The sequence below is a fragment of the Cryptotermes secundus genome, unplaced genomic scaffold, assembly GCF_002891405.2.
Source record: "Cryptotermes secundus unplaced genomic scaffold, Csec_1.0 scaffold454, whole genome shotgun sequence".
Taxonomy (NCBI): domain Eukaryota; kingdom Metazoa; phylum Arthropoda; class Insecta; order Blattodea; family Kalotermitidae; genus Cryptotermes; species Cryptotermes secundus.
In genome coordinates this window covers 810,723-838,060 of record NW_019729215.1, presented here as the reverse complement: position 1 = coordinate 838,060, position 27,338 = coordinate 810,723, and the positions used below count along the sequence as shown (strand labels likewise).

Genomic DNA, 27,338 nt, shown 5'->3' with positions numbered 1-27,338 from the left:
GGGTGGAACACAGATACCCCTCTACCAAACATGAGTCACATCTCAGAGGACTATGGTCTAAACGTTTTTCTGGTGTCAAGTATGGACCCTTATGCAAGAGATCTGCTATGCTAGAACAGCAGAAAATAATACCAGAGATGGGGAACTAACCAAATTTTTTTTTTTGCAATCTAGTGAAATTAATGACTGAAATTTATTCGTTCCGCTTCAAGTTACACAGTTACACGGTTACACAGTTACACAGTTACAACATGCAGTCACGATTCTAATATTGAGAAAGTTGCCTCAGGTGGCAATGTTGGGAGACAAATGGTCTTAATGTCATTTGGGACACCAGATGTCCTGAGAGGTTATTCATAATTTTCCCCAGCCACTCCAGGCAAAGAAGAGAAGAGAAAATGTAGCCCTTGCCAAGGACTGAACCTGACCCATCCAGCCCATAGCCCATAACTATGCTAACTGTGCCATCCTAGCTCCTAATTAATCATTGTATTGGGCTATGTATCGTGGGGTACTGACAGTGTTGCTAAAAACGGTACATAGGTAGAACAAGATTATGATAACTAAAGGTAGAGTTGTCCTTGTGCTTAATCAAGCACTGCATCTTGATGACATATGGGGGAGTGGAGATATGGTTCCATACACCTTAGCTTCAGCAATGCATGGAGGCAAGTGGTCACTTTTATGCCTTAGTTCAGGCATGTCCAATGCATCGATTGCGGGACTATTTTTGGTCGATCTCATAAGCCTATAAGGAAACTATACGTGAAAAGCATGTAAATTCACTTGTAATGTAATATGATTATATTCAGATTTTGAAGGGAAAATACATGTTAAAGTAGTCTGTACTTTCAATGTATGTTGCTTTTACAACAAACATCATGTGTTGTGTTATTTTTACAAACATTTTTGCTTAAAGCGAGGTACGATGATAGGAGGGGGTGGTAGATCACTGGCAGTTTTGACACTAAAAAGTCGATCACAACCTGTTTGAAGTTGGACATGCCTGCCTTAGTTGTTTAGCCCCATAGAAATGGACTCATATACCCTCTGGCCACGGAGCTCAGTGGCCCCATAACTGGAGCTAATGATGTAGATGGGGAAAAACTCCTGTCCCTGCCAGGAATCCCAGTGTCCCTTGATGGAGCTATTCCAGCTCCTTGTACAATGTGATACACTATAGGTGGACATACTTACAGCTGCAAGCTTGTCAAATCTTGCAAACAGATCATTCAGAACACGGACCAGCTCCTGGGCACTGCACTGACTTGCCAGGGCTGCCAACAAAACATTCATATTCAATGAGATTTTCTGTACTAAATCCAATTATGTCAAGAGTTGATCCAAAACATGTATAAATAGGGCAGACACGTATAAATGCCCCAAATGTTTGTTAATCGCTTTCTAAAATGATGTAAGATTACTTCACAGGAGGTGATGTAAACTGGATTCATCTGGCTCAGGAGAGGGACAAGGTGTGGGCCCTTATGAACATGGTAATGAACCTTTAGGGTCCATATAAGATGGGGAACATTTTCGTCACATGAGCAACTGAATTCCATTGAGTTGGTGCACAGTTATACTGCTTAGCCTCCATGGCAGCCATCATGACTCTTCCAAGTACAGCAATCAGTTTCGAGGTTGGGGGGTGGGGGGACATAACTGTTTCAAAATTACACTTAAGTCACTGGGAAGCATTTTTACTAATTTTTCTAGAGTATTCCAAGAGGAAGAATATTTACTCGTAGTATTTGGTATATTTACTTCTTTTTTCATTTCAGGTTTTTATAAAAGTTAGGGAAATGGGGGAGGCTACTGACCTGTGAAGCCCTTAATGTCTGCAAACAGAATGCTGACATCCTCATAACGGTGAATGTAGATCTTGTGGAACTGGTTCGGGACAAATGCGCCCTTCTCCTCCTCTTTGGCAATATCTCGAATCATTTCTTTGGCAACAAAGTCAGGCAAAACTGTGGACAATGTTAGTATGAATCACATTTTATGCATCACACACATTTTACTGTGAGCCAAGGACATATCATTGAGGCCTCAACACACAACAAAAGGAGAAACAGTTTAACAACAACACAGATTCTTAACCAATCATATAAAAATGGGGGGAGGGGTAATTATCGCCTTCTGAAGATGGTCACAACTGACCGGAATATGTAAAGGTATATATAAATATATACTGAGTCACACTGGACAGTGTTGTCAAATCATTTTATAATATTTAACTAGTGTCACAAACCAGAATGAATAAAGTTAAATAATGTTCCAATTATCTTGGTTATGTCTCCGCCTCCATACTTGTAGCAACTCATGAACTGCTGATGGATTTTATGAAATCTGATATCTGACATCACAGCCCATTTTCTGTTAAAATCGCACAATAATATTGGATATTTTATATAAATACTTACACATGTTTCTGTGCACGCCTCAAGCATAAAAAGTAAAGTTGTCCTTGTGCTTAATCCATTAAGTACCACTCCATTAAAATGTATGCGAGTGGAGGTAGAGTTCCACTATACTTAACCTCGGCACTAGAGGGAGATGAGTGGTCAGCTTCATGGCATCTTGCGATTAACTTACTAAACATTTATCAGATTGAAAAATGTTTTCAACAAAGGTTGGAGAGCAAAAGGAAGGATGCATATTATACTCAGAATATTTTTTAGTACAACTTGCATTTTCTTTAAATAATTAAATAAAAGTGAGTGTATGCAACAGTTCTCTTGTGTATACATTTTCTATCTTATCCTAACTTCTTATTTTCATATAATTATTTAGCAGCATACCATCTACAATCTTCAAAACTAAATTCCCACTTCTCTGTACACAAATGTATCACTCTGACATAAAATTTGTATTAACGTTTATGTGCAAGGTGCACAAATTTTTCAACTTTTTATGAAGGTATTTTATCATTGTAAATGCTAGTTCATTAGAAGTAGAGAATCTGTGAGTTCACTGATGTTGGACAAAGCATGTGACATCTTGTACAGAGCACTGCATCACAATTGTTAACACAAGTTTATTACACAGCGATGTGGACTAAGTACAAGGGGTAGATGGGTGTGTGCCCTCCCTCCAGAGCCTAAAGGCACCAAGGCTGCCCAAGATACTGTGAATATGTTGAAGAATGACATCGCCTGAATAAGCTGTGTAGAATTAGCATGCAGCATTCGTATGTGACCAAACAGTGTGATGGAAAGCTGGTACCAACATGACAAGTGCAAGAAGACAGTGCAGTGGAGTTCAGTGATGCAGTAAAGAACTAAAACAGAGTGACATCAAGAGTCTATATGACAAAACTGCTCCAAAACAAGATAAATATTATAATATGTATGCAGGATATAACTTCAGTGTATACTGAAACTGAATCTGTACTTATGTTACTGAAAAAGGGAAGTATTATTGTATCTTTCACACACTGTAACTTATTGAGATGTTATTACATATAATTGACTATTTTTAAATGTTATCAGTGGGTCTACTATCCTGAGTGCTGTGTCAGCTTTTCTTCATAAGAACTCTAGTGAATAAATCCTGAAATAACAAAAGCTATGGGGTAACTATTTATTTAATAGCAAAAATGGTTCAATGACTCATTATTTATTCCCGCCTCAGGTTTTGTTTCGCTAATATAAGCAGCTGTATATTATCATGTGCCATTCGTGTGCTTTCAGTAGTGTAGTTGGTTGAGGCACTATGCTACAAGCCGGAAGGTCGCGGGTTCAAGTCCTGATGTCATTGACTTTTTTTCAATTGACCTAATCCTTCTGGCCGCACTATGACCTTGGGGTCGACTCAGCCTCTAACAGAAATGAGTATCAGGAATTAATTAAATAATTTTCCTGGGGAGTAAAGCGCGGCCAGCTTGTAAAGCTGACAACCTTACCATCATCTTTGAGCCAACTGTCTAGATAATGTGGGAACCTCAACGTCTCACAACCCTGTGGGCCTTCACGGCCTGTTACAGGGAAAGCCTTATTTCTTTTTTACTTGTTCTTCCACTAGATGTATTCTGTAACATGCAGACAGAGCAGTACTCGAAAGAACCATGGCAAATAATGTAATGAATCAGGCTTGGATTCTATTGAACTGTCTTCTTTGTAGGTTACTTTATTGTGATGTCAGCAATTGTATTACACAATGTCAAAGTGTAGCATAAATTTCAGTGATGAATTAGAAAGGATTTGGATGGAAGTGGCTGTGGCCTAGTCTGAGGTACAGTCCTGTTATTCTCCTGTAGGGGCTGTGGCAAGGACAAGAGAAATACGTCAGTGAGGATATACTGTAATTTCAAAAAATTAATTCAGAGTTAATACTTCGACGAATTTAGATAAAAAATTTATGTCTTAAAACCATACTTTGGGAGAAAAATGTAATTGATTTGTTCCAAATACGAGCACGATTTTCCTCTGGTGAAAACAGCCTTAAAATTCTTAAGTAGCATGGCCTCTAGTTTATTCTCAGTGTTACTTTAACAGTAGTATTTGGAGGTAGTGATGTCGGTCAACAAATATTGAATTACAGACTCCAATAACTCTGATGTACAGAACACTACACAAGCAATATCCATCTGTTCTGTGCTGGCAGGATGTGAAGCAGTCATAAAGATGATCATGGCTGCATGAGCGAATGTATGTCGTATTAGGGTGGTTGTGATATAGGAAAACCACTGGGTTGGACTAACTGGCAGTATGAAGTGACCACACGGATGACTACACATTTATCAGGGCCCCTCACTGCTACAAAAGAGAAACAGAGACCGCAACAGGAAAGTTAAAACTGTCATATACATCATCCCAGTAACATTCTTCAGTGAAACTGGTTTCTTGTAGGCCTTCTTTTTATATGACAGTATTAATGGAGTGAATCTATTGGCTGTGTTCTGGCGGAAATTTTATGTCTTTGCTATTAGGGCGTTAATGGAAAGGAAAATAAGCATTTTTATTGATGAGTTTAAGACAGTTTTATGAATGGAAATCTAATAGGACTAGACTGTGTTGCGCTGGTACAGTAATAGTTAAACCACGTCCCGAGTTCCTTATAAGGCTTTGTTGGGTTTTGGAATTACACAGAAAGAGGCATGTAAAACAAAATATTTTTTGGATTCTTCCATACATGAGTCACAATTTTTCAAAAATAAATATGTTTCAGAACCCAGAACATAAAGCAATGTACACGTATCCATAGCATAACAACTCTGGTGTGTTTACTCCTTTTCATTTGTTTTGAAAGGACATGCTTCATGCTTCTCCAGAATATGGCGCATTCTGATAAATATTTAGTGAGATACAGTCAAGGTAAACATGATGAAAAACTCTTGAGGGGTTCTTCACTCGTTACAAGCAGGCAGATAATATGGACATGGCAAACTTAACAGGCATATTCTTTGCTTCCTCCCTCGCAAACGCGGCAAGAAAGAAATCCCCTGTTCAAGAACACACTTACCTGACAACAGTAACTTTTCCTGTCTATCATTCTCCTTCTGCGTGCGGCATCTCGTTTCCATGGACCGGTGAGTTTCCAAGAAAGCCTTCCTCTGCCCTCTGTCTGTGAGGTACTTTGTGTACATTCCCGCAAAGTTGACAGCAACGTACAGAATTGTGTTATCTGCCAGACGCTCAGCAATAAAGATGCCCATTGGGGCGTCCAGCTCCTGACAGGGGCAACACACACTGAGACCTGAGGGAACCTCGTTCATTCATTCATTCATTCATTCATTCATTCGTCCTTTCATTTCCTTTATTTTCCATATATCCATACAGGTAAGAAACCTAGGATGTGGAAATGGTCCCTTTGAAAATAGATATATCAAGATACATGTACAAAATTACAAGAGTCACATAATCAGAATAACTTACATTAATCAATTAATGTAAATAATAATATAAAGTAAAAAATTTAACAAGATTTTAATTAATAAACATAATTTAAAAACAACTTACTATAAAACTTTAATTAATATAATTTTATTTAAATTACCGAATCAAATACATTACAAATTTACACACTTATGACCAATTATGTTGATAATATTCATTCATGGAATAAAAAGATATAAAAAATTCTTCAATGCAGATTTAAAACTTCTCTCCTGGGATCTGAGATGTGATTTCAAAGTTTTACTAAACAACATGGCTTCACATCCAAGGGGACAGCTGTCTTGAACACATGCTGCTGTGATGCTACCGCAGGCCTATCCATTTTATGGTTAATTTAATGATGCTGCCAGTAATTTAGACAAAATATGTCAAATGATGAGATGACCAGAATAATAAATACTGAATTGAAGGGACCTAGAAATAAACAATTGTGGCTTAATTTCAGGAAATACCATGGCGTTTGTCTGGGAAGACTGAACAAATTCTAAGTCAGGACTGGCAGTCTCTGGGAAGAGATCTGAACCTGGAACCTCCAAAGTATGAAGCAGGGGTGCCACCCACTTAACTACAATGTTCAGTGAAATGCATTTGACATTTTGTAGACGTAACCTTGGGGGGTTGGGGGGGTCTGCAAATGATACTGTACCTGTGGGGTGGCGATGTGTTTCAGGCTGGTGTACAACACGTGGAACAGAGCCGTAGTACATCCTAGGATCATGCAAGTTCGCAGTGGCAGGGGCAACATTGTGTATGTCACAAAAACAATGAATAGGAAGTACCACACGAGACATACACCACCTCCGTTGCCATTCTCAAATCCAATCCCTGCTCCGAAGATACCTGTTGGGATCACAACATACCAGGTGTATCACATACTCCAAGAACTTGCTTCATAAAGTCTACAGTGTCAGAAATAGACTCACTGGGGTCAGAGATACACAGAATCATTGAAAAGGTATCAAATAACTGTCACAGAAGTGATTCTTGTTTTAATCAAATGAAGTGTGAAATGTAAGCTTAGTATAAAACTCCGGCACATCTGCCTTTTTGTTTAAGTAACACATAAACCTCAAGGTTATAAAAATTTATACTGGGCATAAAATATATTTCATTTCCTCTACAACTTCTGTTCAAACCATTTTTAGCTCTAATAAATTATATTTCAAACATAAGTTGATAAAATATTTCATAGATAGCATTGTGTAGGTTCATTGTTAAGTATATTTTTAAATTTCTAATCATATTTTAGGCCATTTTCCTAGGTCACAGGGCCCCCCCACCCCAAATTTTTTTATTCACATCAGGGAGCCTCGCACTAAAAGTGCTTGGGGTCCAGTGCTCTATACAACCACAAGTTGTACAGCTGTGGAATTTGAGGGCTCTCTGCATCTGCTGGCCTTTTCATAGCGATTTACGTGTAAACATATTTTTAATGTTTTTCCCTTAAAAGATCATCGTTTTAAATGTATCTAAATTTGACAAAACTAGTGCTGCTTAGACAGAACTTAAAATCCCCATCCAAATGAGATATGGGAATGAAGAAAGGAGAGTGAATGAGGAAAGTAAAGAAAGAAAGTAGGAAATAAATGAAAATATGGATAAAAGGAGAAAAACAAACTATAAATTAAAAAGAACAACAATAGATAGAAATTAAAGGAACAGAAATAATAGAAAAGAAGATATGAAGCAGGAAAGAGCCAGAGAAAGATACAAGTGAGAAAAGGACAGGAAAGGATAGGAAATGATAAAGCAGAAAGAGGCAGAGCAGAGAAGGGAAGACACACAGTGAGACGGTACCCTGCGCGATGAGCAGAAGCCAAGTGGTGCCGGCCGCCCAGTGTAGGTAGTTGTTGGCAAAGCAACGCCACCAGCCCAGGAAGCAGATGGCAAAGTTGGCAGTCATGGTGCATACCGTCCATGTAACTTGCTCTGGGTGCTTCAGGAGGTCGTCCGTCGTGTTCAGCGCCCACACCTGAACAGCACAGAGAGGTGTGTTCAGCTGGGGATGGGAACAGAGGCTGGGAGCAAGGACTGACAAGAGAGGAGTGCAGGGACGTACAACATCAGCCAGTAGGTCACAACCATACAAAACAATGTATAGGTTCCATTCATTATATGGGTTTTGTTCATAGCGTCAGATGATTCAGTCACCAGTGAATAATGGAAGGAAGCTTATCATTGCCTGATTTAATGTGTTGTGCCAGCATATATTTGAGGGACTGAGGATAACCATGAATTACCTCAGGGAGGGTAGTCAGTGTCTCAGGCACATTTTGGCTGGGAACCTTCCAAACAGAAATCAGAGCATTACCTTTGAGCTGACCTGATCTGTAACAGCAGAAGGAATGGCATTCTGGCAGTGTCTGCTCAAAGCTAATGCTGGATCATAAAACTGGTCACTAACAAAAACTCAGTTTAATATATTTTACATTAAGATATCCACTACATCTTTGAGCCGCTGTTTTTTAATATCATCAGCTGAATATTCGAATATACAATACTTACATAAATTCAATACATTTATTAACAGTTTACTTCGTTCTGCTGTGTCGTGGAGTTTGTGACTGCAGCATACTTCGTATGTCCTAACTGTGAAGCAACATAACTGAACTTCTGATTGAAATGACTGGAAACTTTCCTTTCGTACATTTACGCCCCTGTAATTCCTTCACTCACACTGCCAGTAATATCTCAGCTATCCGCAACTAGTTCTGTTTACCAAGCCGCATATGTGTTACACTACTGGTTGCTATACATGTCTAATATTCAGCAGTATATTTTGAATATTGTATATTCGAATTTCCACCTGACAGTGACCAAAAAGTGGTAGAAACACACAGTTGACAGGTTACTGTAGATGTACGGGGAAATGGATGTGTAGATTTACATATTCTCAACATCGACACTAGCTGGAGGATAGTGGCCAGCTTCATGCAGAAAGAACCCCCGATACCTGTCAGACAGAAGGTCGGGTGGACACCAGAATCGGTCTATTACTGTGAAAACATAAAACCGAACGTTTCGTGCTAGCAGCTTCTGTCAGTGTCCTGCAACGTAAATATAATAACACACATGGGGATGCATCGTTACAGTCACAGCGTTAGTTCACGACTGGCGGTTTACCGCCAATCAGTTCGTCTTGGCGTCAAGCCCCTTGAGACTCACAATCAGAGTTCTTTATTTTGTCTACTGAACCCTTGCAGTAATAGTCCTTATGTAACATCCTCTCTGACGAGAAAGCGGGTTTGTCTCTTATGAATATGCTTGGCCTTGTCAAGTGTACGTATCGCACTTACAGCAAGTTATGGAAATTCTTCCTTTTGCACTATACAAAACATCTTACATGTGAATCGTTACAATATGAGGTATTAAACATTTAAACATTCGGCTCCTGCCTCCAAGAAAACACAAAGAATGTACGTAATGTGTTACCGTGGCAAGGACAATCTTGAGCAGTGAGTCAACGAGGTTCACAATGATCAGAGACTTCTGCCTCTGGCGGTGAGAGTAGCGCTGGTAGGCGAGCTCCAGGTGGTCTTCCCTGAAGCTGTTGGACAGAGAGGGGCAGTACACCCCCCGGTACACAATCCCACGCTTGAACACCTGCCCCCCATCCACGTCCTCTGCACCCCCAGCCACCACTGCTGCCTCATTCAAAGTTGGTGCTGTTTGTTCATCCCTCGGCGCTGAAAGCAGGACATGATGAACAGGAGTGACACAGGCAGGAAGCAGCCATATTATTCAGGCACTCCTTATGAGAAACTTGGGGACAGCAAGTGCCCTTGGTGTGCATCTGTCCATGTGAAATGTGTCCACGCTTGAGGCCAAACTACTCGGTGGCAAACCTAACCATCCTCCCAATGGGAGTTGAGAGTTCCCACTTTACCACATTCAAAATATGGCTTCAGTGACTGTGAACACCAACACTTTTAACACCCCTAGCATCCCTTCCATGAAATACTCAAAGCCATTTTCAATGTGATGGGGACAGTCTCCACTGGGAATCGACCCACGGGTCCTCTCTGACATGCAGGACAACATGCACGAAGCAGATCGGGTTACATAACCAGTCTGGGCTTGTGATATAGAACTGCAGGCAAGGAGCAACTGCATGCTCCCTCTGTGTGTGGGGAGAGACAAGAACTTTCAAAATGATTCATTGACTTCAATTAAATTTGGCCAGAATAATAAGTTTTCGACTTCGCTTCGCCACCATACCTTCAGCAACTACTCAGTTTAACACTCGAGTGAATTTACATGAAATCCAGACTGCGGTCACCGATAACAGGGCGCTAAGAATATCTGGACCTAAGAGAGTTGGAGAAAACGGCATAAACTGGAGCTTCATAATGTGTACTCCTCAGAAATATTACTAGAATGATCATCTCTAGGAGGATGAGATGGACAGGGCATGTAGCATGGGAGAGAAGTGCTTATGAAGATCTGATAGGACAGAGACCTCTAGGAAGACCTAGGTCTAGATAGGAGTATAATATTAAAGTTGACCTTAAAGGAATGGGAAGGGAAGGCGTGGATTGGATCCGTATGTTCCAGGGCAGGGACAAGTGGCGGGATCCTGTGGGCACAGTAACGAACCTTCAGATTCCACAAAATTCTGGTCATTTCTTAAGGTGAGCAACAGCGTGGGGTTAATTGGTTAGATCATATGTTGTGTACTGTTCTGGAATATGACAGTGTGCATGTTGTCCGGTAGGGGAGCAACGTGCGGTTTCCACTTCCAGTCGGCTCATTTTGAAAGAGACAACATGGCGGCGGCGTGGAGACGGAGAACTGCCAGTGTCTGACACGCGATAACATGTCTGTTAAGTGAAGAGACCACCTAAATCAGTCACATCACACAAGACATGATGAGCTCCAAAATCCTCGTGTATTTAGCAAGGGCACTAACGTCAGAGTTGCATTAATCCCCAACTTACATGCTTCATTTGTTCCAAAGACTTTTCCATGCTAGCTGAAAACCATGCAATTACAGCAATGCTCGAACGCGATATATCTGTTGACAGAGAGCTCGGAAAGTAGTGCTTATAAAAACAAAACGTTAAGAAAATAAAAATTGATTTAGTATGTATCTACATTATATATACAGGAACAAAAATTATGAAAACTGCCTGAAAAGAAATTTCAAAGTAAACACATAATACCGCATGTATATATGTGCAATAGCACACCATATTGCAGGTGTAATACATAGAACTTGTACATTCGACACTAATGACCGTAGAAACCAAGTACCTAAACTGTGAACTGATTCGTGTAACTTGAACCCATATAAGTTGAGAACTCTCTGTACTTAAGTTCTGGGGTGTAGTTTACAGAAGAACACTCTGTATGCAAACACCCGGTATGTATATATCGCTATGCTACTTAATTGTGTCTTTGGGTGCGGACAAGACATGTTACCAGTGTGAGTGTCGTCATCAGGTTTTCCAGAAGCGACGCTCACTTTCGCGAGAGGGCTTCTTTCGCCATCGTCGCCCTTAGTGACGCCATCACGTTGTTCAGATACAGGTGAAGCGGCGTCGCTGGCGCCGGGCTGCACGGCAGGGATCAACTTGGTTTCTGAGGTCAAGGATTCCAGCAGTGCTGCACTTCGCTGGTTGGTGATTTTCCTGACGGCGCGCACCCAGAGGTGCCGGCGTCGGGCCGGGCCGTTGAGCGCCCTGCAACAAGACCCTTATGAATATGACAAGGAGAAGGGAGATGACGCTGGGTGTCGGACTGTATCCAGGGTCCGAGCGGTTCTCACTAGACACTGCATCCAAATGACATTTCATGGGTTCTGTCCGTACCTCACAGGGAACACATTACGTTATTGCTACGAAGCCCAGGCGGTTAATGCTGTTTAGTGTGAGAATCATACCAAACATAAGCGTGTGGGCGTGGGCGTGGGGGAAAATGACAGCAATTTTCAATGGAAACTCAGATGGTATACATAGGTACCACTCAGCCCACTATCCCATGGATACAGAGGTAGGGCGGCCGTACCTCCATTCACAGCAGGGGTGACGTTGCTCATTTCGCTGTTCCGCTAATGACGGTGTCCGTATCTGTCAATATAACGTGTATAACGTGGAAGGGCGGGATGACTGATGAATAACAAATTGTAAAATATTTTTAAATAAATTGTCGTGACCTAATGGAGATACCACCCCAGTAGTTTGCTTCGAGGATTTGAGAAAAATACGAAAATCCCCCAGAGAATATAGCTGATGTTCTGGCCGGGATTCGAACCGAGCATCTATTCGGTGTGTCGAGGGTAGGAATGTGCTGAAACACGCGCACTCCCCATACGGAACTTCATTAAGCGTCGGACAGCTAAGTCAATAGTTCAGACCAGGAAGGTACTCGCTGCGCTCCATGGAACAGAGCACAGACGCACTAAACCAGTGCGCCCTAAGTACCTAAGTTAAATAAAACTTACATATTAAGCACAACTTCACACCACTGTTAACATAATATTCATGAAGCTTCTGTGTGACTGGCAGCGCACATCGCGTGTGAAACACTGGAACACGTCAGGAACAAGAGCAAAGTTCAACATGACAAGAGTGTGCGAGCCCTGGGGATCGGAACACTTACGCAAAATAGGAGGCTAAGTAAGGATGAAACAGATGTGCATCCCTCCCACAGACCCTCTCTGGGCCACATGAACGCAACAAAAGGTGAACGGTTCTTCTAAACTAAACAGTATTTAGAGATTCACTTCCCACCTCACAAAAAACACTCTGTGGCTCCATTAAGAAGACTAACCCTATGAATGCTATTTAGAAAACTAATTCTTGTTTAGAATCGATACTACACCGCAGGGGAAAATGCTTCGTTTTTTATACGTTAAAGCAGGTGGTAAATATAGCGCCCCGCTACCAGGTGCAGGGACGCCTCACCAGTCGCGCACAGTAAACGGATGCTTCAAATACCGAAAAGCACTTCAGACAGTAAAACTGTGCGTGCGTGCAGCGAGAGGCAGAGTTCAGTAAATATTTAGACTGTCCGCGCTTCAAACACAGAAGCAGCAAATGCCACAATAAAACATAAGGGGTGTAAATCCAGTGAAAGTTTCTCATGCGCGTTGTCTGTATATGCTCCTGCAGCACCTCAGCACCTGCCCGCCCGCTTTAACGTGCTGCCGTCACAGCCAATCACTTCCAACTAATATTGTCACGTGACTGAGTGACTATAGGTGGGGTTTGGGATGGTAACAGGATTTACTCAACACTTACACAACGAAACGACAGGCTCAGCGGGTTACTCACTCCAAAGGCAGGCGTTCCTCTTCCTCTGGGTTCCCGAACGTTTCCTAGCCTCAGCTACCAGCTTCTCGCTTCTCACAAGTCAAAGTCAAAGTTTAGTTACGACAGACGGTTAGTCGACAAGCCCCGTCTGGGGCCCAACACCAGATTTTTGTTACTTCCAGACAGTTAGCGGCCTCCGTAGTCTACAGGTAACGTTCCCACCTCATGACTCGTGGTACGCGGATTCAAACCCGGCGGAGGTCGTGGAATTTTTAAGGGCGGAAAAATTCAGGGAACAAGTCCTCCGGGAGGGACTTTAAGCCGTGGGTCCCGTGTCGTAGCTTTACGGCACGTAAAAGAACCTCGTATCTCCAAAGGAGGTCACTGAGCCAAATTATCGGACATTTCCCGCCCAACAGTAGTCTCTAACGCCTCTGATAGATGGGGGGAAGCATTATAGATACCGCCAAGCCAGTAGAGGCCGAACTCGCTGGCTCGGTTGGGACTGATGGTACGCACCAATATCGGTAGGGTATAGAGACTGGTAGAATATCATAGAGGGAAGCACAATGGACCAATACTGGTCTAAGTGCATGAAGAAACCCACCCTCTCTAATAACTAACTAACTAACTAACTAACTACTTCCAGACAGATGCGGGTTTGCTGATGTGGGACGCCCTTTCTTACGAGAGGACAGGTCTCTCTTTTACAATTGCTGCTGATCCTCGCTGGCGAGTCATTCTCGGGTCCAAGTCATGCGAGACATGGTGGCCCAGTTGTACCCCCAGGCACTGGGCTCCCTTTTCGTCGCTTCTCATTACTCGCAGGCCTAGTGTGGAGGAATTCGAACCCACCTCCACACGGAGGCACTGTAAGTCTCCATCAAATATAGCTCCGGCACGGACCGCACAGAAAATCTCTCTTCCGTTACTGGCTGTTCTCTCGGTGTCGGAAAAACGTGTCTACAGAGCTGTTTGTTCCCTAGCAACGGCTGTCTACATGGGTCTACATGTCATATTATTTAAAGATTTAGCTCCTACCTCACAGTGAACACTCCGTCCCCATTACAAAGACCAACCAGTTAACGCGATATAAGGAAATAACGGCGCTTTATTGCAGGAATCACATATTGTGGGCAAACTGGCCAGTTTTTATATGCTAAAGCACTGGTACATATAGTTACCACTGTGCTTCACACTGAGTACTTCACTGAGAGTACTTCATTTGGTGCGTTCCCTCACGACTGAGCCCTTGACTACGCAGTAACGAAAGTGATGCAAGTGTGCCGGACGAGATGCTGAACGTGACTCCAGACTGGGTCAGTGACGGGATGCAATCCCAGCGCCTGAAGGAGCACTGAGACACGAGCATCGCCCACAAATGTTCCGCCTCTGAACTCAGGTGTCGGCTCCTCTCGGCATAACCCGTACAAGAATAATATAAAGCTAAAATTGATCCCATGTTTGACTGAGCACCACACCATGATGACGTATGGGGGAGTGGGAGTATAGCTCCACGTATTGTTAACTTCAGCACTAGCTGAAGATGAGTGGTTAGCTTCTCGCCCCGGCCGCTTTACCTCCAGAGAGGCATAAGGACAATGTATAGGCCCAAAACCTCCGTGTGGACAATGTGGAGAAAATATCTCTCGAACTTGCCAGAAAACAAACGCCGGTTCCTTTGTCGTCCCGTTCCTATCCTATTATTACTTATAGTCGGGGCGCCGTATAGTGATCGTTTTTTAGAATTAATCGGTTGCCAAGCAACGAAACAACAAAGAACTGCGTCGCGTCATGGGCTGCAGAGATAAGCGGAGAGCTGCAATTCTACACACGCGTTGTCTGGTTGGGGCGCCCAACAAACGTATTTCGGGGAGTGAAGGGGGACATAATGAATAAATCTTGACCCTATAAACAAGAACTTGAGCATATAACTTTCCTGTCACGCGAGTTCCGTGGTTTATTGGGAAATATCCAAACAAAGCTACTTGCCACTTCCTTGAATACGAAGTGCTGTGGGGTTTATCTGGGTTTGAGAGGGCTGAGATCGGAGTGAAACTGCTGCTAGCTATGTGTACAGCATCTCTGCGAGCATGCTAAGCTTACATGACGACACCTCTGCTGTGGAGAGTACCGTTTCCCTTCGGACGCTGAGAGTAAGCTTTCTGAAGACGCGCCCGCAAACGAGTTTTCAGACTCCAAATACTCTAGCAATCACATCAAACCAAGAGATAGTTCACAATTCTAATCGCAAACCTTCTAGGAAAGGTGACCATTGTTCAACGGCTCTATTTCAACTACACAGGTCAGAAAGCTCGGATGAGGCGCTAGTTGATAGTAAATTGTCAGCTGATTTGGAACAAGACGGACGTGACCTATTTCAGGACATTTCGCGACTGAGAAAACTCAAGGAAAACTCCCCCCTTTAATACAAATGGACATTCGAATGAAGTATATCCCGAATATAGCGCCAGGGCGTGACCGCTACATCCGGCTGTTAGGGTGGACGTTGCAGACACAGGCGTTAAACATACGAACCCTTTAAAGCACACTCACTCACGGAGCTGGGCCCTTCTTGAGAAGCCGCCAGTTGTGCAGCGACTCAACTTCCCAGCATTTTATGGAACCAGAAGGTTCATTACCGTGTTCACAAAAGCCCTCTACTGGTCTCTATCCTGAGCCAAATCAGTCCAGTCCATACCACGCCATCCTCTCTCTAAGATCCATTGTAATATTGTCCAACCACTTACGTCTTGGTTTTCTCAGTGGTCTTTTCCTTCTGACTTTCCCACAAATAACCTATATGCGTTCCTCTTCTCACAATTCGTGCTACATGCCCTGCCCATCTCATCCTCCTTGAATTTTCATTCTCATTATACTTGGCGAAGAGTACAAGTTATGAAGCTCCCCATTCTTTAAAGCAACTGGCAAATATATGTACCCCCGGCTGTAATATAAACATGTGCATTTTGACTGCGCGCCTTTAGGAACTCGAGGTTCCAGCATTCAAGGCGAATTCCAACGGTGCGGATTCAGAGAATGGAAAATATTGAAATTGAGTCTCGTGACAGAGCTCTTACAGTGACTGTCATTACAGGTGGACCGACATGTAGCATGCAGTTAGTATCAATATCAGCCGATATTTGCCTCAGAGCCCTCGTTTCTCTGGCCGCGTGTTCTGCTGAGTTACCTCAGCGTCATACCTCCGTTGCCCAGCAATTTGCTGTAGATCTCGCAGTCCCCCAGATTCCTGTCGGCATCAACAGACTGGGTCAAAGATGTGACCATCGGACCCGCCTCGCAAACTCCCGGCTTCCGGACTGGCATAGCTCAGAAAGTACGTGTGGGGTGCCTCAGTTCTGAAGCAGGAGGCAGTCTGCCCCCCTGGCCAAAACCAGCCGGAGGAATCAAATGGAACTTCCATTTAAACATTTTCGAAGTCGAAATTATGTTGCGTCTGACGGTTAGTTTGGTGTGAAGCACCCAACTGAGGCCAAAGACCAGACTTCTATTACTATATGACAGATGTATGTTTGTTGATGTGGGACGCCCTTTCTGACGAGAGGACGGGCCTGTCTTTTACAATTGCTGTTGGATTTCGCCAGCGCAGTCATTCTCGGCTCTGAGTCCCGTGGGACTCATGACCAAATTTTAACAAAAAATTTAACATTTTCAAGTTCATCTGCAAAATATACACATGACTCACACCCACACCGCACAAGAAACACGAAGAGCAGCTGGCGAAACAATAAATATACTGTGTGTTAAAGCGGGTGGTACATATAGGTACCACTGCGCTATAAACGGTTAACGGCCTTCCTACCTCGATAAATTCAATCTTGGGACATACCTCCCTCAAGCCGACATGTGAAGGTAAATTTAGTGGGCAGATATTTCCGCCCTGACGGCTGGACAATGTGATGACCCGTTAATTGCAAACCTTCCCGCCGCCCCCACCTACTTGTTGACAGAGCAGTCCTTGTGACGAGCTTCTGATAATTACGTAAAACGCGCGTTACTGAACGTTCCCGCCAATATTCCTGTAACAAGGCCCACTGCGCTGTGAGACGTCGAGGCTCCCACACTTTCTAGCGGGATAGCTCAGTTAGTATAGTGACTGGCAACGGGCTGAGGGGTCGCATTTCGAGTTACCGGTAAGGTCAAGGACATCCTCTTCTCCACAGCACCCAGATGGGTTCTGAGGCCCACCCAGCCTCCAATCCAATGGATACCGGGGGGGTAAAGCGGCCGGGACGTGAAACTTTCACCTAGTTCCGAGGTCAAGAAAACGTGGGTGTACACATCCACTCCTCCATACGTCTTCGTGGCGTAGTGCTTACTTATCTAAGCACGGGGACAATTTTGTTTTTACCCACCACTACAGGATGGTCCGGAAATTACCGATCAGTCGTCATAGCCGCAGATCATAAAGGCAAGTTGCAAAATGTCTGTTCGTCTGTCCGCCAGTGAAGGGCACACCACGGAAAGTCGGTTCACTCTCCACTCCCTCTCTTTCTCTGCGTTCTCTCCTCCTGCCACACCTTGCGTTAGGGAGGGAGAGACTCCATTTTACAAGGAATAGAAAAATGCTTCCTGCTTTGCAGGTTCACAGGCAGTCCCCACTTGTCCTAGTAAAAGAACGTGAAGCATTCGGAAGACACAGGGTAGAGGTTTCGGAAGTGGAGTTTTGATGTTAACATCGCAATAGCTGCTCTGTGACCGGGAGAGGGGGAAACCCCAGGATGCAGAGACATGCAGGATTTCAATGTTTCTGTAGGTCCCGCGGGCCCCCTTACTTGTATGAACTGGCACTTGACGTCTATCAAGTCGCTAAGCAGACGGGGGACCTTGGTTTGCTCCCCGCCGTCGAGGTGAGTACGTTCCCTCCGACCAAGCAGTGCAGCTCATGCACAAGTTGGATTGTTCTGGAACACGGGCTTCCGCTTTCCACATCGAAAATTATCCCGCAAATTAATTAAATATCCACAAAGTGTGCGTGGGAGGGAGAACCTAATTCTGATGATTCGTAAACGCCCCAAATTATAGGCATGTTTAATCGCTTGCAGTTGCTCTGCGGGGTTCAGAGCAGGAAATCGGGGCCATCACAAGTCGAGCCGAGAGGGTCCAGTAGATCCCGGGGCTCACGGCTTCCCGCCTTACGCGGGAACACGTGACTTTCGTCGGTTTTGAACCAATAGGAATGCCAACATTCGATGAAGGGGTGGGGAACTCGGTTCGAATCCAGCCAGATGGCAATGAGGAATTTGTGTTAGCGTCGGACACCACTGCGTCGCTGGCACCAATAGTGGATAAAGTGACGCGAGGGAGAAATCGAGCACCTCACTACGCCTCGTCGCTTCTGCGCATTAAGTAACTCGCTGTTAAGGGTATAAGCACATTCCCCACTGAAGTGAATCGCTGTGGCTGGGCGTGCTTCCCAGTTGATGCGACCCTGGGGCAGTCACGCCTTCACCAGCCGAGTTACATAACCTGACCCATCCACACCTCAGCCAACGCCGCCCAACCAGGAGGTCGGGGTGACTTGGACGGTTTTATACGTTGATATTATGACGCTCAGAGCATGTTAAATAATGCGGCTTGAATTCCGGCTGACACAGCTGTCCGTTCGGGCGAACGCCTGGATGCATGGTCACCAGAGAAGGAAGGACCATGAAGTCGGGACTTCGTCACAAAGCGGAGGCTGCGCAGTTCGCCGTACGTGCGGGACATTTGTGTGAATCGTTCGAAAAACGTTCTCAGTTTTAATGGGCACACTGTACAATCATATACATGTACATACATTTACTGTGGGGTGTGCTGCAGGCTGCCTGTACTCACACTTCCTTACAAGTCGGCACACTGTACAATCATATACATGTACATACATTTACTGTGGGGTGTGCTGCAGGCTGCCTGTACTCACACTTCCTTACAAAACTAAAAAACCTCTTCCTCGATTCTGTACAGCCGCAGTTTATACGGCAGTTTATCGTCGTACATAAATCTCTTGATGACGTCATAATCCAGCCTGACGCAGTCTGCGGCCCTGACGACACTGGCGAAGTCCTTGGACTGGCTGTACACGAGGTTGCCCACGATCAGCTTCTGGTGCCCCCTTTCTGTGGACAGCTCAAACTCATACCGGAAGTTTGTGGCGTTCTCCTTGGGACCGATGTACTGAACCGCAGAATAGAACTTGCTGTCCTGCACTCTGCTCTTCTGCAGAAATACTTGTTCGAAGGCGAATATGACGAGGGAATATCCCGGAGTGTTGCTGACACCGTTCAGAACGCTTGTGGACTCGGCCCCAATTCTCACGTACCGCCTGTGTGCCTCCATTACGTGTTTCTGAATTTGAAGCAGGGGGCCCTTCCACGTGCAGTGTGCGCCCTGTGCCAAGGGACATTCAAACGGACGCCGAGGGCACTCAGCCAGGTGCTGGGCGATCGTATCCAGGCGACACATCTCTAAGCATCCTTCATTTCGGCACGGGAAGTCGATATCCTCTGCGATGCTTTCTAGGGCGATGTTCCTTGTGTTGGGGAGGAAAGGACGGCGGCACGCTGGGCACGCGGGCAGCTGGGGTCTGCACAGCTCGCAGATGCTGTGCCCATTCTCACACAGAAAGATCGGAGGTGCCATGTACTCCATGCAAACGGGGCACTCCAGGGCGCTGAGGATGTCCTCACGCAGCTCCTGATCGCCGGCGAAAACACTGTCATCTGGATCGTCGTCGTCCAACTTTATAAGGTCATCTGCAGAACTGCGACAGACGTCACTTGCGCGGTCGAGTTCGGCCATTGCGTTGCTGTGAAGCAGAGAGGGGAACATGATCAGGTGCCATATCTGCGCATTTCTGATATCTTATCACTCTGACATGCGGCTAATTGCAATCGGACGGTTCTACTTGCTCTGAGCCATCCACTTCTTATGGGAACACTTTTTCTATATTTCTATATTTCTATATTTTCTATATTTCTGCATTCTATATTGAGAGAGATACAGAAAAGACGCTGATAAAAAACCCGCCGTTTATGTGGGCTCACATGAAAGAGGATTATATCGGAGCTAAGCTTCGTGCTTTGCGACACAAGAGGAGGGACACAGTGTGTTCAAGAACGTCAGTCAACACGATACCCTGTTTCTACCTTACGAATAGTACTATGTACCGTGAAATGTCGCCGTGTAGATTGGTAGAGGAGGAACTCTTAACTTGGTGGCAACGGGTTCCTATGTAATTTTGTTCTCATTTGGTTATTCAGCGACGTTTTCGGCCCCGAAATTGCGTGGTGCCGACTGGCACGAGTTCCAATGAATATTATACTGAAATTTGCCTCGAGGGACTGAGGACAACCACAAAAAGCACCAGCAACGACAGCTACCGTCCGAGCCGAACACTTCGCGAGTAACGAGTCCACAGTCACCCCTACGCCAACCCGTTCGGTTTCTTCGAAGTATTGGTAGATATCTACCAGACAGTATTGCGTCACGCCAAAAAAATACGGTAGGAACATCGAATTCACTCCGTGGTTACATAAACGCGGGCTGCTGTGAGCATGGGTGCCATACAGGCCAGAGCACGTAATGACTACAGTCTGTTTCATCTCGTACAAGCCACGGGTCAGTCCCTGCATCACCACGCGATATCCTGCCACACGGACACAGAACAGAGATCTACTTTGAGCGCTTCTTCCGCGTCTGCGACCGCGTGCCTCACGAAGATTAGAGACATGTTTAGACAAAAGAAAAGTGACACATTTGAGCCGTTCGGAGCTAAGAATGATGTAATGCTCAGGGACACCACGTGATCTGAATTTCCACAGCGGTGAACAGAGAACAGCAGAGCTTATAACATAGCCCTTCAAGTCAATTCTTCCGGTTTGCCTAACGATGATAACATTAATTCGGACATTGCTGTGCTGGGTGACTGTGTGACAGAGCAATGAACTGCAAGGACAGAAGGAAGAGGTTCCGACTTCACTTAAGGAACTGTCCAGGCATTTTGCCTTGAGGTACTCATTGTCCTGGCCCCTCCCGAACATAATTCAAAAGTCTTACCGCTTCAACCAGATTACTCTGTTAAGGCACAGCGGTAAAGACATGCACCACCTGCCTTAACATACTGCATTCTGCCCACAGAGTGCATCTGTGTGTTCTGTGTGGCTCTCGCAGTAAACAGCGACTGTTTCCCTACACAGCATTAACCGGTTGGGCTCTGTAGCGGAGACGTAATGTTTCCTGTGAGGTACGGACTGAACATACTAAAACTCTGCATTCTGCCCACAGAGTGTATCTGTGTGTTCCGTATGGTTCTCACACTAAACAGCGACTGTTTCCCTAAACAGCATTAACCGGTTTGGCTCTCTAGCGGAACCGTAATGTGTTTAACACCCGTGTGGAGACGGGGTCGAATATCTCCACCGTAGGCCAGTGCCTGGGGGTATGACCGAGCCACCCTGTTCCCGGGGGACCTCGCCCTCCAGGTTGGGGGAGTCTCAAATCATGAGTCCCGCGGGACTCGAACCTGAGAAAGACTGCGCTGGCGAGGACCAGCAGCAATTATAAACGACAGACCCATCCTCTCGTCAGAGAGGATGTTGAATATGAACCATGACAGCAAGTGTTCAGCTGGAAAATAAAAATACTGGTCTTGGGTCTCAAGGGGCTTGCCGCATAGACGAACTGATTAGCGGTAAACCGTCAGTCGTAAAGTGACTCTGACTGTGTGTGAGGCTTTAACCCTTTGGAACCCGAAAGTGACAAGACACAAGAGAAGTTGTCCGCGGAGTAGTTGCAACTGCCATGAAGCATGGCCAATACCGGGGCCAACACTGGCTTCTGCCAGTTACAAGAAGCGACTACCTTATTTAGTTGTGGCCTTTCACCACATCGCACCATGTACATTAATAAGCCTAAATGTAAACATTCTGTCTTCTTCTATGTCAAAGTCAAAGTTGCATTACGACCGACGGTCAGTCGATAAGTCTGTCTTGATGTCAAGCCCCATCTGGGGCCCAAGACCAGATTTTTGTTAACGACAGACAGTTCCGAATTTGTTTAAATGGGGCTCCCATTCTGACGAGAAGTCGGGTCTGTCGTTTACAATTGCTGCTGGCCATCGCCAGGGCAGTTACTCTCGGGTTCGAGTCCCGCGGGACCCATGATTTCAGAATACCCCAGCCTGAAGGGCCAGATCCCCGTATTTATGTCTCCCAGGAACAGACTGGCCCAGTTATACACCTCTAGGCCCCGAATTCTCTTTAACAGTATATAAACATTCAGTCCGTACCTCACAGGGAACACTGCGTATCCATAACAACGACCAACCGGTTAATGCTGTTTCGGGAAATAACCGCCTTTTATTGTCAGAACCATACAGAACACATGAATCCACCTCAAGGGCAAAATGCAGAGTTTCTTAAATGTTAAAGTGAGTGGTACATATAGTTACCAGTGTGTCTTAAAGGGCTGAAAGTCCAAATGATATGACGATATAAATGTGGCCAGTTTAACCTACAGGGAACCAAGTTAACTTTCTGAATTTCATTTCGTGGGCCAAATAACACCCATGTACTATAACCGTCCGCTATCTTAGTTAAATTATCCTGCCTTGTGGATACTAGAATGCTAATTGTCCAAGCTCATTCTGCTGCAGAGCGGCAATGTTTCCAATGACTACAGTGTTGCCAAGTTGCCAACACACTCTGACAACAGTGGGCAAGCAGTGCTGTACTTCGGCTCCTCACGACCAGCTGCTCCACCCTGTGTTCACATAGTTTTGAGGCTGTCTGTCCCCAGCGGTTCCACGTTAGCAAACTGGTCGCTCAGCCGTGCTCAAAGGCACAAGGGAACAAGAGCAGATCACGCCTGCATCTGCACGATTATGCTGCCCGCCTAGCATGTGTGTCACAGCCGCTGCCGCACTAGCACGGCGCTTAAGGACAGACACTTTCTCATTTGCGTCTCTCTGCATGCCCATGTTCTCGCTTCTGTATCAAGTTCAAACAGGGTCTGATTCCTTCAGTTCATGCCATTTGCTCAGAGTTACTAGCAACCGTTTTCGCAAGGATATAAAACTAAATTGCGTTGTAATGGTGTGCGTAAACATTAGCTGAAAATATTCCTTACAAATTGCGTGTCTTGTTTAGACCTCCCCTGAATGTTCCGCGTGACGAGATGACACAAATATTTCGCCATGCAGCACTCTGAAGAAAGCATGGAGTTCACTTGCACTACAGAACACTCGTCAGCAACAGCAAGGACTACCCTATATTTCCACACATGCTCACAAGAAACTGGAAGGATACTTCTGCGAACAACTTAACAACAAGAGCACTTACCGTCAGGGTTCGCTGATGTTCCTCTTCTTACGGCTTGACACCGATGCGATGCTCCGGCACTCCCAAAACTGCTCACAGCGAACTCTAGCACAGCAAACGAGATAACAAGCCCCCTCCCCAGGTATGGCGTTGCGTAGGCTGACGTGGCGGCTCTAACACGGCCGCAGGGACATGACTGTTCTGACTTGGAGGTTCTCACAGCGGCTGTCACCAACAGTTCAGTCTTCTCCGACAAAACGGCGCGCAATGCGTTGAAATTACGCCGACGTTTCAGATGAATACATCGTCTCCGTAGTCACCGTCGAAGTATTAGCCAAGCAAGAAAACAGATGACAGACGCAACATATTCCTCCTGAAACGTCGGTCGACTTTCTACTTCGCTAAATAAATCACAAACAAAAAATATCTGAAATCCTACATGAAGTTCCCTTTTGGGTCAAGGGACCGCGCAGTGCGGCAGGGGTACCAGCATGCTTCCACCCTGAAGAAGGCAGTGTGTCTTGTTGGATTCGATGTTCTCATGGCGGTGAACATGAACACTACGGTCAACTGGATTGTGACGCCGTGTAGTTTGGAGACAGCCAGACGTTTCGGAGGAGCATATCGCTTACATCTTCAGCGTCGAAGAGTACAGATGGAGGCAGCAGGTTCCTCCGAAACGTTGTGACATATCTACTGGGCTACAGGCGTCACATACCACATGACAGCATTGTACATAATTACTTAGATCATAAAAACAGAAATAGCATAGTCGGCAGATCTGTCTTCTCAAACACCCTGCGTCCCCCCGTTGCCGAGAGACGACGCTTGGCGCGGATGTTCCATGTGAGCTTAAGGAAAAGCGGATTATATGAAGCCAGCTTTCTCTGCTTTCAACATACTATTGTTACCATTTTGAGAGCAACTGGCCGTGTTTCTCCGAAACGTCAGGTTATCTCCGCACTAAGCGGGAGGTGCAACTTCATGGCAGTATTTTTCTTTTGACAGCCACCGAACGGGTGACGCCGTGTCATACCCCACAAGACCACAACCGAGATCAAGACGGGGTGCAGGGCGACAAACATGGTGAACACTGGCTGAACACGGGCAGGCCTATGCAGGACGCTACGTCACAACTCTCTCTCTCTCTCTCTACAAAGTATTTTTGAAGTACCTTTCGCTATGATTAAATATCTAGCGAAATCCGAACAAATTACAATCGAGACACGCACTGAAAGGCATGGCGTCAACTGGGTCCATTGGTTTTCATACCTTAATCAAAACTGGTATTCGTAGACAATGCTAGACAACGTAGGAACAGCAAAATTTAGTGAAAATCGGTTCAGCGGCTCTCGAATGATTCCGTGGGGACAGACGGACAGGCATTATCTCCGAACCATTGGCAATTTTCTAAGGCGCACACCGGTCCGCGAATTACATGTGACTTTCAAAATTTCATACGTATATGACTATATAACAAAACTGTGCAGGCAGCAAGCGGAAGCCATACAAAATCATGTTGACGAAAATGTTCGCAATATTGCGCAAGGAGAAGCCCGACATAGAAAGTACAAGAAGCTTAAACTTGGCGGCGGTCAGGCATACGACCGTTCAAGTGACTAGACTGCCGTTGTAGCAGGAGCTACTAGAAATAGGGCATAATCTGCTGTACTGAACCTGGACTGACAGAGGCCCTGCATATGTTTTATATTCAGTTATTAGCATGTTTAACATGTAAAATGTAAATATCCTTTATATTGTGACAAATGACTCTGACAAAAGACAGACCCGTCCTCTCGTCAGAGAGGGTGCCCCACAAAGCAAGACAGAATCTGTCAAACAGTAATAAATATCTGGTCATAAGCCCCAGATTGGGCTCGACACCAAGAGTGACTGACTGACTGACCGTCAGTCGCAATGTGTCTTGGACTTTGATATTACGGGAATTCTGAGGCGGCAGTTAGAACAGTAGGAGGCTGGTGTGAGATGGCCGCCAGCCTGCGAGGACGTGAATCCGGAAGCAGAGGAACGTCCACTGTTGGAAGCCGCTACCAAGCAGCGCAGTGAAGACCCGTGACTGAGAAGACTATCCTGTGTTATAGTGACCTGTAAAGTGTAGTCACGTGTTGTGTGTTAAAGTGCCCAATTAATATGATTACCAATTCAAACTCCGTCTATAGTGACTCCATCACGTGACAATATTAGTTGGGGAAGAAGAGAGAGATCATCATTTTGTTGGAAGGTTCGCAGGCTCCGCCAGCTGAAAGTGCAGACGTTGTGATGGTTGGAAGCAGCGACTTGAGACAGGGGCGCGGGATTTGGGTTTTCTGAATTAAAGGTGAACTGCAAATCCTGAAGGATAATTTGATGGCCCGAGGGGTTTAATTTCGATGAACTGAAATCGGGAGGGGGGGCCTGCAGTAGCAACTAGGAACTTGGGAACCGTTCGGAACTTGCCTGGACACAGAGGAAAACCATGAAAACCTGTGTAACGATGGAAGACCGCAGAAACTTCTGGATGCATACTGACATTCAGCGAGAAGTCTGGCAAAGTTCCTTAACGTTTTCCCAATGCGTGTGTTGTGGCTTTGCTGACGAACTGCATCAGAATACATTCATACAGACAGTAATTGCAAACATAATGTCCCACCTCACAGCAAACTCTGGGTGACCCTTCCAAAGGCCTGCCGGTTAATACTGTTCAGGGAAATAATCAGTTATTTACTGTGAGAATCGTGCACACAGATTCACTCTGAGTTTCTGTACGTAAAGCAGGCGACATGTACAGCAACCACTGCGCTTCAAAGGACTAGCGGCTGACAGCCCCAGTCGGTTCCAAAACTCAAATTTAGCATTCAACTGCAGCCCGAGGTATCGCATTTACAAGCGCGACAGGGCGACAAGCTCTCGCGCAAACATACACGCACACGCACACACTGTGCGTGACCTGTGCAAATCACGGAAGCAGAAGGCGAGTGGTATCAGCAGAAAAAACGCCCTTTAATCTCTTTTCGTTTGAAAACACGGCCCTAAAATGGTTAAATACTGCGGCATGTAGACCCGTTGCTAGGCAACGGCTGCGAAATAAACAACTACTCAACGGCCCGTATATTTAGGTGACGAAAAGGTAGCTCAGTGCCTGGGGGTATAACTGGGCCACCCTGTTCTTGGGGGATATAAATACGAGGGCCTGGCCCTCCAGGTGGGGGAGACTCGAATCTGAGACAGTAAAATATCGAATGAGCCCCGCAGGACTCGGACCCGAAAAAGACTGCGTTGGCGAGGACCATCAGTAATTGTAAACGACAGACCCGTCCTCTCGGTAGAGGGTGCTCCACGTCAAAAAGACCGCAACTGTGACAGTAATAAAATCTGGTATTGGGCCCCAGATGGGTACTTGACATCAAGAGCGTCGGTCTGTTAGAGGACTGCTGGCGTTCAGTCGTTGTGAGCTGTTGCTCTTAAAAGTTGGTAGCTGAGGCACGGGGATCGTCCGCCGTTGGAAGCCACTACCGAGCAACGGCAGTGAAGACGTGAGTGTGCGTGTAATAGTGAACTGTAAAGTGCAGTCAGTCACGCGCTGTATTGAGAAGTGCAATGAATCCGAATACCAACGCAAACCCCGTCTACAGTCACTGCACACTCCGTGGCAATATTCTGACGTCATCACGTACTTCAGTGTAGGCTTGGCAATTGTTTGAAGATGTCACGAAAGAGAGGAGTGAGGCGCCCCGCACACCACAGACACTCCTGACACACCTCGCGTCTGCTTTTGTTACGACTCAGAACTCAACACAAACACATGTTTCCGCGCCCCCACCCTCATCTCTCCCTCACGAGCCCCCCCCCCGGCCTGAACTGAAAATCAG

At 45.4% G+C, this 27,338-nt stretch overlaps 1 protein-coding gene across 4 annotated transcripts in view; it reads right to left on the bottom strand.

Annotated features, from left to right (window-relative positions):
* Nucleotides 1–27,338, bottom strand: part of LOC111865456 (adenylate cyclase type 8) — a 116,049-nt gene that overhangs the window by 24,252 nt on the left and 64,459 nt on the right. For 2 of the 4 annotated variants that reach the window (XM_023853505.2, XM_023853506.2), the window contains 7 exons: nucleotides 11,319–11,578; nucleotides 9,330–9,583; nucleotides 7,695–7,869; nucleotides 6,544–6,737; nucleotides 5,464–5,671; nucleotides 1,821–1,970; nucleotides 1,198–1,277 (listed from right to left, as the gene is read on the bottom strand). In XM_023853505.2, coding sequence (XP_023709273.1) covers nucleotides 1,198–1,277; nucleotides 1,821–1,970; nucleotides 5,464–5,671; nucleotides 6,544–6,737; nucleotides 7,695–7,869; nucleotides 9,330–9,583; nucleotides 11,319–11,578 — 1,321 coding nt within the window. Of the gene's footprint in view, nucleotides 1–1,197; nucleotides 1,278–1,820; nucleotides 1,971–5,463; nucleotides 5,672–6,543; nucleotides 6,738–7,694; nucleotides 7,870–9,329; nucleotides 9,584–11,318; nucleotides 11,579–19,148; nucleotides 19,959–23,278; nucleotides 23,336–23,490; nucleotides 23,574–27,338 lie in introns of those variants that run through there. The other 2 variants (XM_023853503.2, XM_023853504.2) reach the window with 2 other exon arrangements.